Source organism: Thermobia domestica, chromosome 6 (genome assembly GCF_964235325.1).
Source record: "Thermobia domestica chromosome 6, izTheDome1.hap1.1, whole genome shotgun sequence".
Taxonomy (NCBI): domain Eukaryota; kingdom Metazoa; phylum Arthropoda; class Insecta; order Zygentoma; family Lepismatidae; genus Thermobia; species Thermobia domestica.
The window spans coordinates 122,957,609-122,972,391 of record NC_137459.1 but is presented as its reverse complement, the minus strand read 5'-3'; the positions used below and the strand labels follow the sequence as shown (position 1 = coordinate 122,972,391).

Genomic DNA, 14,783 nt, shown 5'->3' with positions numbered 1-14,783 from the left:
TTCATTTCATAATATTTTTATTTATTATTATTTATTAATTTATTTTCGTCTTACGACTTCACTGACCATTTTTTCTGAACAGGATTAACACCAACATCCATAGCTATAGCAGGGCCAGCAAGAGATGGCCTCTGATGTTTCATATCACATGCGGAGGGGCAATGTAGCCCTTACTTTGGTACTAGTGTTACCAACCACGGTCACTCTGTCTTACACCATTAATTAAATTGGCACTACAAATGTACCGAAAAAAGCTTTTACACGTGAGTAGTGGCAACGTCACTGCGAGCTGTCAAAGACCTTCTCTTGCTGGCCCTGCTATAACTGATTCAGGGAATGCAATTCTACTTCTACAGATACAAAATCTTCATTATCCATACCATGGAATCCTACTACTACTTCAGTTAATGTCATTGTTGATGTTCTCAAAGTAATCACTAGAAACATCTTGACTTTAAAACAGTGTCTTGAAATGAGCACGTTTATTCCTAACCGGAATAAAGTCCTATTTTGTTAGTCTTATATATCACTCTTTTATGGATATACAAATAAAGATACTTCACTCTTCTGTGTCCACAGTCAGGAGAAAATTCAGACTCAGTTCTTTCCACAAAACACCCGACAGCTCAATCAATCAGTAAGATGCCCAAAAGTTCACAGATACTGTTGGGCCACAAATTTAATAAACTTCTCTCTTTGTTTGCCTGTTGACAACTGAACTCTTGAGTTCATGTGTTTTCGCTTTATGTGCTAGGCCATACACAGAATTATCTGAATGGTTCTAGATAGGTTCTGTTACATTCTGAAATAATCTGTACTGCACATTGTTCCAGAAGACCTTTCATGATTTTGAATTTCTATGAAGAAAAAAATAAATCAGAAGAATGTAAACATTTCACCAATTCCAACTTTGTTAAAGTTACCGTATTTATTCCATCACATTAAGCACACTGGTTCGAGAGTATAATTTTTACAAAACTACAACTCGTGTAAAATTAAGAGGATTTCTGGGGTTGGCGTTTCTGGGAGATATATATCTCAAGACATTAGCCACGGAAGTTAAAACATAAACCCTGTTTATAAAACCTGTTGAGCTCAAAAGTGGAATTTCTTCTTTTCAGGGAATGTAATACTGTATGGCACTGATTAACAATGTGTTTAAAAAATAGGATTGGCATTAAAAAAAGAAACATAGAAGGCTACAGGATGAAAACTTGGACACGTATTTGCAAACGGAGAATATAATTTGAATTAGTAAGCCATTTCAAATAAAATTAAAAGTTACAAAATATCGTGAACCGTTCCAGATATGCAACATTTTAATATCCGAATATCGCATGTAAAAAATGGTGCCATCTTTGGTGGCCTTTTTTTTTTTCCAAAATCTATACTGGTTTGTTACTTTCTACTGAATTTTAATATACGTTAAATTCAATAATATCTGAAACTATCAATGTACCCCCCCCCCCTGCCTGAATTGATAATGACTAAACCGCATACATTATTACGATCACACAAGTAAGACCTATAATATAATTAATATGTAAGTTACTCCTCACAGTAACTCTTGAATGAGGCGAGTTTATTAACGAAGTCAGTCCGTTAACATCTTCAGCGAGTAACGGTGACTTACGTCCGTCCGGTACGCCACATGATTTTTGAACGCGAGCAAATTTTGAAGTATGTTTTGGTTTTGTAAAGGCACAGGAAGGTACACATCTTGCTATTAGGTGGTATCAGACGTCTTCCAGTGACATCTGCCCGACGAAATTGAAACTTTAAGTGTGTAATCCTTTTACTGTCCTTCAGAGTTTATTATACTGCAATTGATACTACTTGTCCTTACTGACAGCTCGCTGCGCGCACGTAGCACTCAATGCTGTTTCCAGCTTTTGCGTCGGGTATTGAAACAACAGGAGTAGAACGAGTAAATTGTTTCTTGTTCCATATTAACATTTCCTAAATGTAGAATTCTTATTTAAAATCACACTTACGAGAGAGACAGACATTATTGCAAATTACATTGGTACGATATTAAAGTACGGTAAATCCAATCATTCCTCCCTCTCACTTTATTTCTATAGGAAACTTAACTTTCACTGGAGAAAACCGAAATTTCCGTATAGCTGTAGCGAAATTACTAACATCAATATTGGACCTTGTTTAAAATACATTTATATATCCCATATTACCCACGATACGTCTTCATTTTGAACTCGTGACACTTCTATTGCAATAGCTTTTAACATTTAATGTATATAGTAATAAAGAAGAAAGACAAATGTACTTACGTTTGTCGTGTGATTGGGAATACTCCGAGAGAAGAATCACTGTCACTCCCGGAGCTAGAAGTAACAAAGATTATCTCTTCCTCCACACACTGTTCAAGAATTCCCTCTTTATCCCATTTTTCGTCTAGGAGATCCTTTGAAAGTTGAACATCAGCAGCCCAGTTTTCCGCAGTGACACTATCGATTGCTTCTCTTCTAAGCCTTTCCACTTCTGCCACTGTAAACTTCTCAGTTTCCCTCGCGACATATCCTTTTACTTGCGCCCAGATATTTTCTATAGGGTTTAAGTGGGCGTGATAAGGGGGAAGTCATGACCTGGTGACTTTTTTCCCTTGCTAATTCGTCAATTCTGAGCAAAAGGATTTTTGACATGTATAAGTTCACCAGTTCATAAAGTTCTGCCTTCTTCATGTCAGGCTCTAACTCATACTGTATTGCGCTTTAGCCAGTCCTAAACCTCATACGTTCGGGACTAAGTTGTTGGGGATTGTCGAGCATAACGGAATGGTATAGAACGTTGTCCGTAAGAGTGATGGATTTAGAGGGTAAGTTTTCCAAAAGAGCTTCTTGAAACCACTTCGTACATGTATCGGAGTTCATTTCCTCGTGATGCGCGGGAGACCCGGGTTCGATTCCCGGCGGGAGGTCATGTGGTTCGGATTCCACGTTAATCAGTAGGTCCACGTCTCATATAGCCTCGCTGCTGAAAGGGACGCTAAACTGAAATTCAATTCAATTCATTTCCTCGTGATGTTCACCAGCTTTTTTAGATCTGAAAATGAGGAGCTAGTTTGGGCCAAAACCACGAAATGTGCTAGCATGAAGAACAATTATCTCCCTCCCCCCGTCCCTGTTGGTGCGTCCATTGTACTATGCGCCGTATGGTCGCTCGAGCTTTTTTCTAATATGAACTACGTCTCGTCTAACCAAACTATATTATCGTAATCGCATTTCTTCATAGCTCTGAGGTACCTTACTTTCTTGAAACAAGTTCGCTTCTTTAAGACTGGTTTTTAGCTTGCTTAGTGTGGAATGCTTCTTGCGCATAGAATACGCGTAAATGTAACGACGAAGGGCATCTCGCTGGAGTGAATCGAGGTTTGTGACCTTTTCGTAGCAGCGATGTTTTCCTGGAGTTTCCAGCAATACCTGCGATGGTTCAGGCTCGTCTTTTTCTTGTTCTTCTTTCTCTTCAATTTTCTATTGTTTCTTTATTTTTCTTTCCCAATTTGCACTTTTTTGCTAATTTTAAGGGCAGCCGCTTTCCTTTTTGTAACTTGATTCACATCGATAAGACGACCATCATTTTCTCTTTCCCATTCAAAGTATTTGCGTAGTGAATACACCATCTCGCGAGCTTGGCCTCGTAAAACGACACCCTATCAAATTTTTAAATATTTCTGTACGGGCAAGTGAATTCTTCGACGAACAGGATTTGCACTTCCTGTCGCTTCAGCTATTTCAGAGAGGAGACACACACACACACACACACACATATATATATATATATATATATATATATATATATATATATATATATATATGACACAGAAGAGAACTAAAAAGAATGCTCTCAATAACCAGCAGGTCCACTCCTCAAGTTGACATTAGACTAAAACAATGTGCATTTGTATATATTCAAATTGGCAACGTGTGGAAAGGGTTCAATGTTTACCATTGCAGAGCGAGAGGAACGAGCCACTATAATTGGCTGAACGTGCTGTTGCCATAGAAACAGTTCTTTTTGCTTGCCTGTTATGACTTCATGCAGGAAGGAAAAAAAAAACAGAAGAAAGCAACTATCAGAAAGGACAAGTAATATCAAATGAAGTGTAGTAACTAAAGTAAATAGAAAGAAAAATATAACGCGGCAGTAGTGAAGATTTCTGCGTAGAAGATGCAGAAAACATATAACCAGAAAAATAATTATTATCGCTTCTGGTCTGTACTTGTCTGTCTTGCCTTCAGAGGCGTGTGTGACTAGTACCAATACGCCACGCTTCACGCCATTTTAAGGCACTTGAAAGGAACGCCTGGGGTTAACAGAACAGTTGAATTCATTTCAAGTCAACGTTTGTTACCTCAAACATCTTGGATTTTACTTCAGGCGAACAGAAAAGGTTCTTCGATCGTCTCACTAGCTCAGTTGAGAATTGTTACAAAATACACTGGTGACAGCTACAGATTTTGGTGGAAAAATCGTAACTGATAAAGAAATCTTCCTTTGTTAACCTGGTACAAGAAAATAGCGTTTCTGCCTTGTAATAAGACTCAACTAGTGATTCAGACTCATTTCAAAGATGATAACATATCGTTTGTGGAACTTAGAGAATACTACTATGTTTTTGTCACGTAAGTATAATGAGAACCTATATTATAATTTGTGTAGCGAGTAGGTGATGATGCTGAATATTGTCAGAGAATATCGTTGGACACGTAATAGAATTACCATAGATATTAGTAAATTGTAACACGTGGAATAAGTTTTAGTTGTAAATATGTGCTAGAGGGTTACGCGCTAATGTAACCTGAATTGTTTTGTACAGCATGTATTGTTATATAGTTACATATTTCAAAGTGATTGGCTTGTCATTCGCTATAAAAACATACCTTAAAACAATATTTTCACGTTTGACATTGCTTACAGACAACCATAAACATACAAACTGCAAGTTATTCATATTTTGTTTCCACTCAGCATGCCAACTACGTATTTCTTTCCATCGTCTTTCATTTTCTTGAAAATCACTATTCGGAAGTCCAGCTGGGGCGTTCGCAAAGAACTGATAGATCATCCAGTTATTCATATTGAACACATGTTACCATGGCAGAAAAATTAAGTCACTTCTCCAGTGTTTCATAGATTTTATCGCATGGTAAAATACAACTTTTCACCGACATCGCAACCTGGCTTTGATGATGGAATTATTGAGTAACTGTAATGTCATTTTTATCGTATACATAAGTTGCTTTCACTGTTTAAAAGGACTAGAAAATGCAATAGGCGAACATAACTGTGGGTGATATTCATGGCTTCATGCTTTTCTGTTCACCTTTGAAATAGTTGAACAAGCGGAGAGAGAAACTACAGATTTGCAGGCAGCCTTTGCCTTCAGTGAAACTGCCTTTAGAAAGTAAGTTGCGGGCTCGAATTATTGTGCATCGGCCTGACGGGAACGTCATTGGTACGTAATTCCCGTATCAGACTAGTTTATGGTAAGAACCTCATGTCATGCTTTTGGCTTGCTCTTCGCGCTATTCCGTTGTTGGTGGTGATCAGCGGTTTGTGAATTGCAGCCCTACAGCAGATGTTCAAGATACCTAACTCGCGTTAAACGGTGATTGTCGCAATACGAATTTCTAAGTATTGATTAAGTTACACAGTCACTTTTGCAGCATTTGCTTTACGGTTCTTGGTAACAATCCTCTGCTTGTCTAGATCTGCGCGAAGCTTCCCTTCCGCCTACTATTACTCCTCGACGTTGTTGTTTTGCCATGAGTTTTGTAGACTTTCATCACCTTGGTCACTGTCCTCGCGACACACGTGACTACTGGTCACCTTAGATAGATTGACCCCCAATTGACCGAGCGCCCACAATTTGGCTTTAATATTCAGAGAGGTCTACCATTTTTATCATCAACGCCTGTCCGTTTTCAACATATACCTCAGTTCTACAAGCCTGACATACAATAGACGATCATATAATATACTTGCAATAACGGGTAGATGCTGCATACGCATACTCAGTATTAACAGCTCACACATCTTACATTGCAAACTACAACAGGTTGGGTGGTTAGATTGAAGTTCAGGTCCCTTTCAGCATCGACGCTATATGAGACGTGAACCTACAGTTGAAGGTGGAATTAGAACCACTGTTAATGCGTTCAGATTTACATGCCCTTCCACGAGGTATCGAACCCGGAACCCCGTTTGCATTGTTTTGATAATCATGTAAATACTGGGTGATCTAAGTTGTTACAATATATATATATACTAATCGTAATTGCGTTTGAGAGCTAATATGACACACAGACACAAAACAATCAGGCGAAAACGCTAGGTGAGTACTGGTAACCAGGGTTGGCAAGGTAATTTACTTGTTACGTATTTTACATAAATTACGCGTAATTTACTAGTAATATACGTCATGTAGAAAACCGTTTTTTACGCAGACGTAGAAAACTATATTTCTTTCATTAAAACTAAAATCATTTTGAATAGTTGGTTATATTGTAAGCTTAGTTTTCTTATTTAAGCATGAAAACATTATTATCTTCTAAACATTGTTTAAAAGTAATGATTTCATGCCAAATTATAGTAATAAAACATAATTTAGGATAGCCCCTCGCCGGCCCACTACTACTTTCCACCTATTAGCGCACACACAAGCACAACCACCCAACATATAAGCACACACATTAAAAATATGTGTTGGTTCGAATATGTTTGAAAGTATCAAGTAACCTTTTGATTATAACAATTTATTGTTATACCTTTGCAGCTTTTAATATAGAACTCGAAACATTTCAGTATACTTTGAAACTTCTATTAGAAAAGAAAAAGAGATTGACTGTTATGCTCATTTCACCTTCATTTTACACACTAACACACACACACAAGTCTGATACGAAAAATACTGAACAGAATATTGAAATAATGAAATTTTAGAATAAACTGATTTGTTTTTCTTCCACGTCCCAACGGTACTATATATACCACTTCACTTAGCACTGGGAGATATTGAATTTTCGATGTAAAAGTTATAAGATTCTCATTTTAAACACACACAACTGAAAAAATGTAAAAGCACCCAACAGAACATTATACTACATTTTTCGGAATGAACTCATTTATTTTGCTCTTTTCTTCCAAGTCCAACAACAACACTAAATATATTACTTCCCTTAGCACTTGACTATCATTTGAACTTTTAATTTTTCATGCTCATAATAAATAGACAAAAGTGAAGAAAATACTCAACAGAATATTGAACTACTTGTTTCTTCGTTGTTTTTGGAAAGAAACAATTTGTCTTTCTTCCTAGTTCGAATTCTAAATATATTTCACTTGGTTCCATTAATACTGAGTATATCATTTCATTTAAAACAGCCATTATTTTAATTCTAAAAAAAAAAAAAAAAAAAATGTTACATGCCATTTCCATTATAGTTTAGTACAATTCGAACACAATACTCTTAATCACACTAATATTCATAACTTGAGTGGTCTTGTAATTTGAGGGTGTAGTATATTTGAAGTAGTTTCTTCGAACGTTCGAAGCTGAGCCGGTTCCTTGTGACGTTATGGACAAAGGACCAATTTGAGAAAAGTCTTTCAATTTGCGCTGAAGATGCTAGGATGTTCAGTAACTTCATAGCAAATTCTGATAATTCCTTATGTTGCCGAGTAGCGAAATACCAGAATGTGCGTGGTGTTGTAATTCCCTTCTTCATAAGTTCTTCAAATTTTCCACATTTTCTCCGATATTGCTGGTAGCTAGTTATTCCTGAAGGGCCGAGGTTTTTCAACAGAAACTCTTCTACTTGTTCGTGATGCTTTTCTCAGACATTGCAGAAGGTCGTCACAAATGGGAGACCACGAACGCTTACCATTGTTGTATTGCACAATAGTTTCTCCCACGGCTTCCCTGGCATAAAACTTTTCTCGATTACAGAGGGCTTAAAACATGAAACATGATTAAATGGGTTTTGAACAGTCACGCGTGCAAACCGTATTATACAATGCTACTTTACAAAGTCAATACAAAATTTCTGGTTTATGCTTACGGATTAAGTTTTGCAAAATCCAGCTAGATTCATACAATTTTAGGAAGAATTTTTTTAAAGCTCAGCGCGTAGAACGTTTTCTTTTAATTTGTAGACCTGTTTCTAATTTGTTACGTATTTTACGTAAATTACGCGTTTTTACGCGTCACGTAGAAAACCTTTTTTTACGCGTAATTACCCAACCTTGCTGGTAACTCGAAACATATCTGCTGTAGAAAAATACTTTTAAAACTGTATATGCTTGCTGAAACTCATCGGAAATTCACAGGAGTGCCTAAATAGATTAATTAAAGTTCATTTAATTTGATTTTGAGTTTAGTATGGAGTCCGGTTCAGCAGCGAGGCTATATGAGATGTGGACGTACATTTTAACGTGGGATCCGAACTACATGAGCTCCCGTCGGAAATCGAACCCGGGTCTCCCCACGCCAAAGGCGCGTACTCCAACCGACTAGCTATGAGAGAGCTCAAATTAATGAAAGTATTCTACCTTTCTGACTACTGAAGTTAGGTCTTGGAACTACAATAATGCAAAGACCCATCAGAACTAAAACAATTTATATGAGAACACTAGCTGAGTGCTACCTTAAATAAAAGCTTACTACCCACAAAGAAACAATTAAGCAGTATCATTTCTTAATTTGGTACCACTTAGGGCTGGGTGCGAAAAATGTATATTTTCTGTGGTAAACGTGTATTTCGGGATGTCTGAAATTAATGTTACAAATGAATTGCACAGATACAAATGATTGTATGAACATTTCATCTATCGATATCAGAAGTTGTACTCATTTAAAATTGGTGTGTTCCGTTTGTCTCTGGGTTCTCTTTGTTCTTGCAAAGGAAGACATTTGTATTCATTCATATTAATGCATGGATGCAGTTTCTATTCTGTCGTTCTTGTTTCTGCAATTCGTATATAACACTGAATTTCAGGCACCCTGGGGAAAGCGTTAATTGCTACAAGACAATTATTTTTCGCACCAAATCTCAACTGGGACCAGACTAAACAATATCTGTTTAATTGATCCGTTTGGAGAGACATGCTTTTGTTTGAGGCATCACTCATTTAGTATTCTCATTCTAATTGTTAGTGTTCAGGTGGGTACTGAGCCACCGGGGCCCTAGTCCCACTTCTTGTTTGTAAAATGAGGCATTTATGTTTCTTACTTGATCATCAATGCCGTTCCTGCTGTGGCTCTTGTCCATGCAATCTCCTTTCCAACATTTATTTCTATCTTTTTTTTTTTTTTTTCTTTTTTTTTCTATACAGACGAGACAATTTCATCACTTGTCCCAACTGAGACCAATCTGAGGAATAGTGTTGCTTCATTGTGTCTTTGCGTATGACAAGGTTGTGTTTGAGGTGTTATTCATCTAGTGTTCTTTGTTTGTGTAGTTTAGTTCAGAAGGGTGACTAGGCCTATGATCCTCTTTGGGTCCCGGGACTTACCTTTAGTAGCTTGAAAGATAGAACACGTATCTATTTCAGCACTTCAGTCGGTGGTGGTTTCAGATTTTCCCGGAGGAGTTTCGTGGCTCCAGGAGGGACGTCGGTGCCCGGCCACCCCTTGAGGTCATCACTGACTCCAGTGAATTTCCTATCAGTTTTACTCAAGCGTATACTTTAAATATAGTTCTGTACTGTAGGTGTGTTTTGGATTACCAGTACCGCCTGAGACCAATATTACAACAACACTGTTAAATGCTTCCTGTGTGTATCATCGGTTTTTGTTTTGAGATATTAGTCAGTGTTTTCATTTGTCATTTTTGAGTTCAGGTGTGGCACTGGGTTACGTAGATCCTGGGTTCTTCTTGTCCTTGCTTGCGAAGTAGGTCATTTATATTAATTCATATTAGCACAGTCCTTGAAGAACACATTATCTTAGACTTCAAGGAAGCCTAGGATTCATCACACAAATACTCGCCAATGGTTCCCATTCTCTTCAAGTCCAGCACAGTAATGGTCATTACAGTACAACTTATATTATGTTCCTACTTTCTTTTAAACTGTTTAAATGAAAGATATGTATGTTTAGTTACACCTAAGGTGTACGTATTTTCGTATATACCATATTTTTACATTTAGTTATACTATTTTGAGAAGAGCTTGTATCTTTTTGTAATCTAAGTGAGTCATACTAGTGGCAAAAATTATAATGTATTGGTAAAATCGATATTTTTGACAAGCAAGAAGTTGAAAATAAAATAGTGTGCTGCCAATGTTTATGTAATTCTTAAATCATTCTGTTTAATGAAACGTGGGATTCTGTTTATATAAATAATATAAAAGGATGTTGTTTATCTTAAAATTTTCCCTTTCGTAGCCAAACCTGGAACTACCGAAAGTAGTTTGCCGGAAGCTTTGCCCGCATGCAGCGCTGTGAAAACAGAAGATGTTTCAACAAGCAGTAGTAACCAGGAATTCAGTGCAGGTAATTGTTGGGGTGTAGCAAATTATTTAAAATCTAATCGTTTTTGCGAGATGTCACTGTTTTTTTTCTTCTTAAAAATATGTTGTTAAATAGGCCCTCACCTGATAGTCTCTCTCTCTCTCTTTCTCTCTGTGTATATATATATAGGGTGTTTCAAAACGACAACGTTTGGGAGGTGATTCCTGACACCAAGACAAAACAAAAAGTTTAGATTAACTTGGTTACACAAATGTTTCCTTTCGGAGTTATAGACTGCCGAAAATACACACCAAAAAAAAAAAAAAAAAAAAAAAATGAAATTTAGAGGTCCATAGCTCTAAAACTATGGGACCTACAGTAGTCGGTCCAAGACTTCACTTAAGAACTAGTATGTGCTCTATCCAAATATCCAACTTTCAGAATCCTAAGGTACTCACGCAACAATTTTTATGGAGGGAGTTTGGCTACGGACATGTAATCTGAAGTACTCACAAACTACCTCTATAAAAATAGTTGCGGAAGTTCCGTAGGGTTCTAAAAGTCGGATATTCGGATAAGGCACATACCAGTTCCTAAGTGAAGTCTTGACCCGACTACTGTAGATCTCATCTTGGAACTATGGACCTTTAAAGTTTATTTTTTCATGTTCTCGGCAGCCTATAAGTCCGAAAGGAAACATTTGTGCACCCAGGTTGGTCTATACTTTTTTGTCTTATCTTCGTATCAGGAATCACCTCTCAAACGTTGTGGGTGTTGTTTTGAAACATCCTATATATATATATATATATATATATATATATAGAGAGAGAGAGAGAGAGAGAGAGAGAGAGAGAGTTACTAGAATATTTTTGAAAGGAATATAAGTTCTTAAAAAAACACTATAATTGAAATGTAAACTTGACTTCAGCATGTATATCAGAGACATTCAACTTCATACAAAGTAAGTTAATTTCAACTTTTTTTTCTTTTCTTTTCATTTTCGAATGAAGAAGTAAATGCAGAAAATTTTCTGATAGAAAGATAGAAAAAGGTAACATTTCAAGGGAATTACATACTTCATAACTATTCCAGCTGTAATGAAATAGCTGCAAGGGCTAGAGGTCACTTCGTTCAATGGATCAAGACCAAATATTTCGAGTGATGCGACAGTTTTGTATTATCCCAACTGTAATGTGATACCTGCTATATATTTTTTTCAGATTCATGTCAAAATGTGCCAGGAATGGGAATGGGTTTGCAGAGTTCAGCGTGTCCTACATCAGATGGTGTTCAACCTTTGCCAAGTAATGTGATTAATAAACAACCTGGAACTATGGAAGCTCAATATATGCAACAGCAAAGCCAGATATTCGTCTTTTCTACAAATTTAGCAAATAAGGCCGCCGAATCAGTATTGCAGGGACAGTTTGCATCTATTATAGCGTATCACTGTGCTCAACCTGGAACAAAGAAGTTCTTAGAGGTAAATGAACAACACCTCTCTTCTTGCATGCACAAAGGGTACTTAATTTTGAGTTTGAAAGCTGGTCCAGTAAATATGATTTTAATTTTTGTTTTATTTTAATATTACCTAGTATTGTGTAGTATTTCTATATTACGTAATACATCACGCTGTACTGCGTTTCCTGCGTTTTTTAAAAGACGTTGAGTGAAAAGGATCTAATACTAATGTTTTAAAACTAGGTATGGAAGAATATGTTTTAAGCATTGATGTGTAATTGATTTTCTTATGAACTTGTACTTGAATGGATAAACTTTCATAATATTCACTAAATAAGATACGACCGTATGGAAAAATTAAAAATGAATGAACCCAATCTAAGCGATATTGGGATAAAATTCCAAAAATATTTAATTTTCATCTAGATATATTGTTAACCGCTATTTGTAATATAGTATAATCTAACAGAACATCTTTATTGGTCTCGTAATTTCTTCTGTGTGTAATATTTGTTTTTTGTTATACTGAGTTCGTATATAGACAAGAGCTATGCATGAAATCATAAAATGTCCCGTATATAGCTTTAAGTGTTGGAAAGTACTAGTGTCAAGTGCGTTATCTGAATGTGCCAGTGAATGGTCCTTCTTAACAAATAACAAATTTTTTCCATATTTTCTGCTTCAGTTTGTAATGAATGGCGTGTTATACACTGCTTTGTTTTCTTGTCATTTCTTGTGTGTTTGTGTCGATAGTTTGAATTTTCGAAATGGTTACTCTAGCAACCTTCTTTCGAAATAAAATAGTCACAAATGTTTAGTGAAAATGGAGGTTCTAGTCGGAGTAGCAAGTCTAAACTGACCTTTGAAAGCCGTTTATGCCTGTATTTAGTATCTCGAGTTTGAGTAGCTGCTCCTACTGAAGTATTTAAATGTTTGTTTTTTTTCTTACAATTATATTGCTAAAAGTGAAAAGGGGAACCAAACTTACGTTTTATATATACATATGAAATCAGGCAAAACAAAACACTTGTTGTGTATCTCAGTGCAGTTCCATGAGCTGTAGCTTATGCTACTCTTAGATAAAATAATTATTAGAAAAACATGCACATTTTACTTTAAGCAAGTAATTACAAGATAAATGCTTGTGGTATTGGGCAAGTACAACATAAAATTGCTTCTATTGACCCATGATTATTTTGCGCCATTAAAATGCTCTTAATGCTTTGACAGTACATTCTACGCAATAATATTTACTACCTTTATTGTTATGGTGGGAAAAAACGTTGTGCTGGATAGTAAGATCATTTTTCATTATTTTAAAATAACTTTATCTTAAATTCCGGTATTTCTATTATTATTTTATTATTATTAACAAATTCTGATACACATTCTGGACATCGTTGATGCCATTTTTAACATAATCGATTCCTAAATCAGCTTCATAGTTAAGTAGCTATGAAGTACATACATTCTATCTCAGTTAGTGCGTACCAAGTCTTAACTTGCATATTTCAGTCGTATTTGCCGTATTTTACACTGGTCAAGAAATTACGTTAGCATCCATTTGAAATAATTTTGGTTTGAAGGTTTTCTTAACGCTATATAAACAGTCGTCGAAATTATAAATTATATGTAAGAGAAATAAAGAAACAAAATAATTATATCGATATTGAGATCAGATAGTATATATATGTAAGCTCAACATTGCGAAATTCAAAGTGTGAATGTGCGTGGTCCTTCAACATTATTAACGAATAATTTTGGAAAGCATTCATTTCACTAACTAAAACAGTATTGTTAGTGAATCTTTCAGTCTTACCGTGGAACGAATTTGATAGGCAGCTCTGGAACTTTCGAGAAACTACTAATAAATTTTATTTGTTCCCTTAGAAACACCCTCTGAAAATGAATCAATTTAACCGTCAGAATCCAGCACAGTGGCTCAATAGCCTTGCTCAGATGAAACAGAAAGGAGGTCCTGGTGCTATGAGAGGATTGAATTCTTTAGGCCCCCCTGGTGGTTTTCAAGGCTCCAACAATATGATGGGTGAAATGGGTCCTGTTTCAGGTTCAGGACCTATGGGAACCTGGAATCAGGTGAGTTCTGAAATGTGGCAATTGACACCAGTTTCATTTTCCATACCATTATTCTACTGCCAAAAGGAGTCGCAGAGAAATATGAAAATCTGTTTCTAATGGTTTCGGTATTTGCTAATAAATATAGCACCAAGTCTGGAGCCTTTCAAGATCAGTTTGAATGACTCTTCCCAATATTCACTATTTCCTGTGTGGGCTTTTAAGAATTTACTATAGCGCAGACAATTATATCGAGTGTGGTATGTTTTTCTTCTCTCTCTTTCTGTAATACAAGAATTCGTGATTTTCTTGGTAGCCCCCCAGATTGCATTTTTCAGATTGCTGTATTACAAATAATTTGTGTATGATTAGGTTTCAGATATATTCTTAATGATCATTACTTTTCGTATGCTTAGCAAACACGGCGTTAACAATGTATATACCACAGAAGAAAGGTAAGTAGCCGATAAAGGTTGTAACTTAACCATTACAGGATAGAAAATTGAACAGTGGAGAGAAGTTATTCTAAAATTAAGATGCAGTGAAATAAATGAAAGGAACCTCCATTTTCGTAAGTGGTTAAGGAAGACCGTAATCTGTGAGTTGCATGCTGTGTTTAGTGTTGTGCGCATACTGCTGCTTTTTTGTTGCTTTTTTTGTAGTTTAGTCTGAATTGATATATTGATTTTTCTTTTTATTTTGTAGTTTAGTGCGAATTTTATCATAAAACATTTTGTTCTGAGAATCCAACTTCTGTAACATTTGAAATAAA

General features: G+C 36.1%; 1 protein-coding gene across 4 annotated transcripts in view; it reads left to right on the top strand.

Moving 5' to 3' along the window:
• Positions 1-14,783, top strand: part of lgs (BCL9 domain-containing protein legless) — a 158,785-nt gene that overhangs the window by 113,572 nt on the left and 30,430 nt on the right. For 3 of the 4 annotated variants that reach the window (XM_081762027.1, XM_081762030.1, XM_081762031.1), the window contains 3 exons: positions 10,409-10,516; positions 11,695-11,957; positions 13,826-14,032. In XM_081762027.1, the coding sequence (XP_081618153.1) occupies positions 10,409-10,516; positions 11,695-11,957; positions 13,826-14,032 (578 nt within the window). The remainder of the gene's footprint in view (positions 1-10,408; positions 10,517-11,694; positions 11,958-13,825; positions 14,033-14,783) is intronic. The other variant, XM_081762029.1, reaches the window with a different exon arrangement.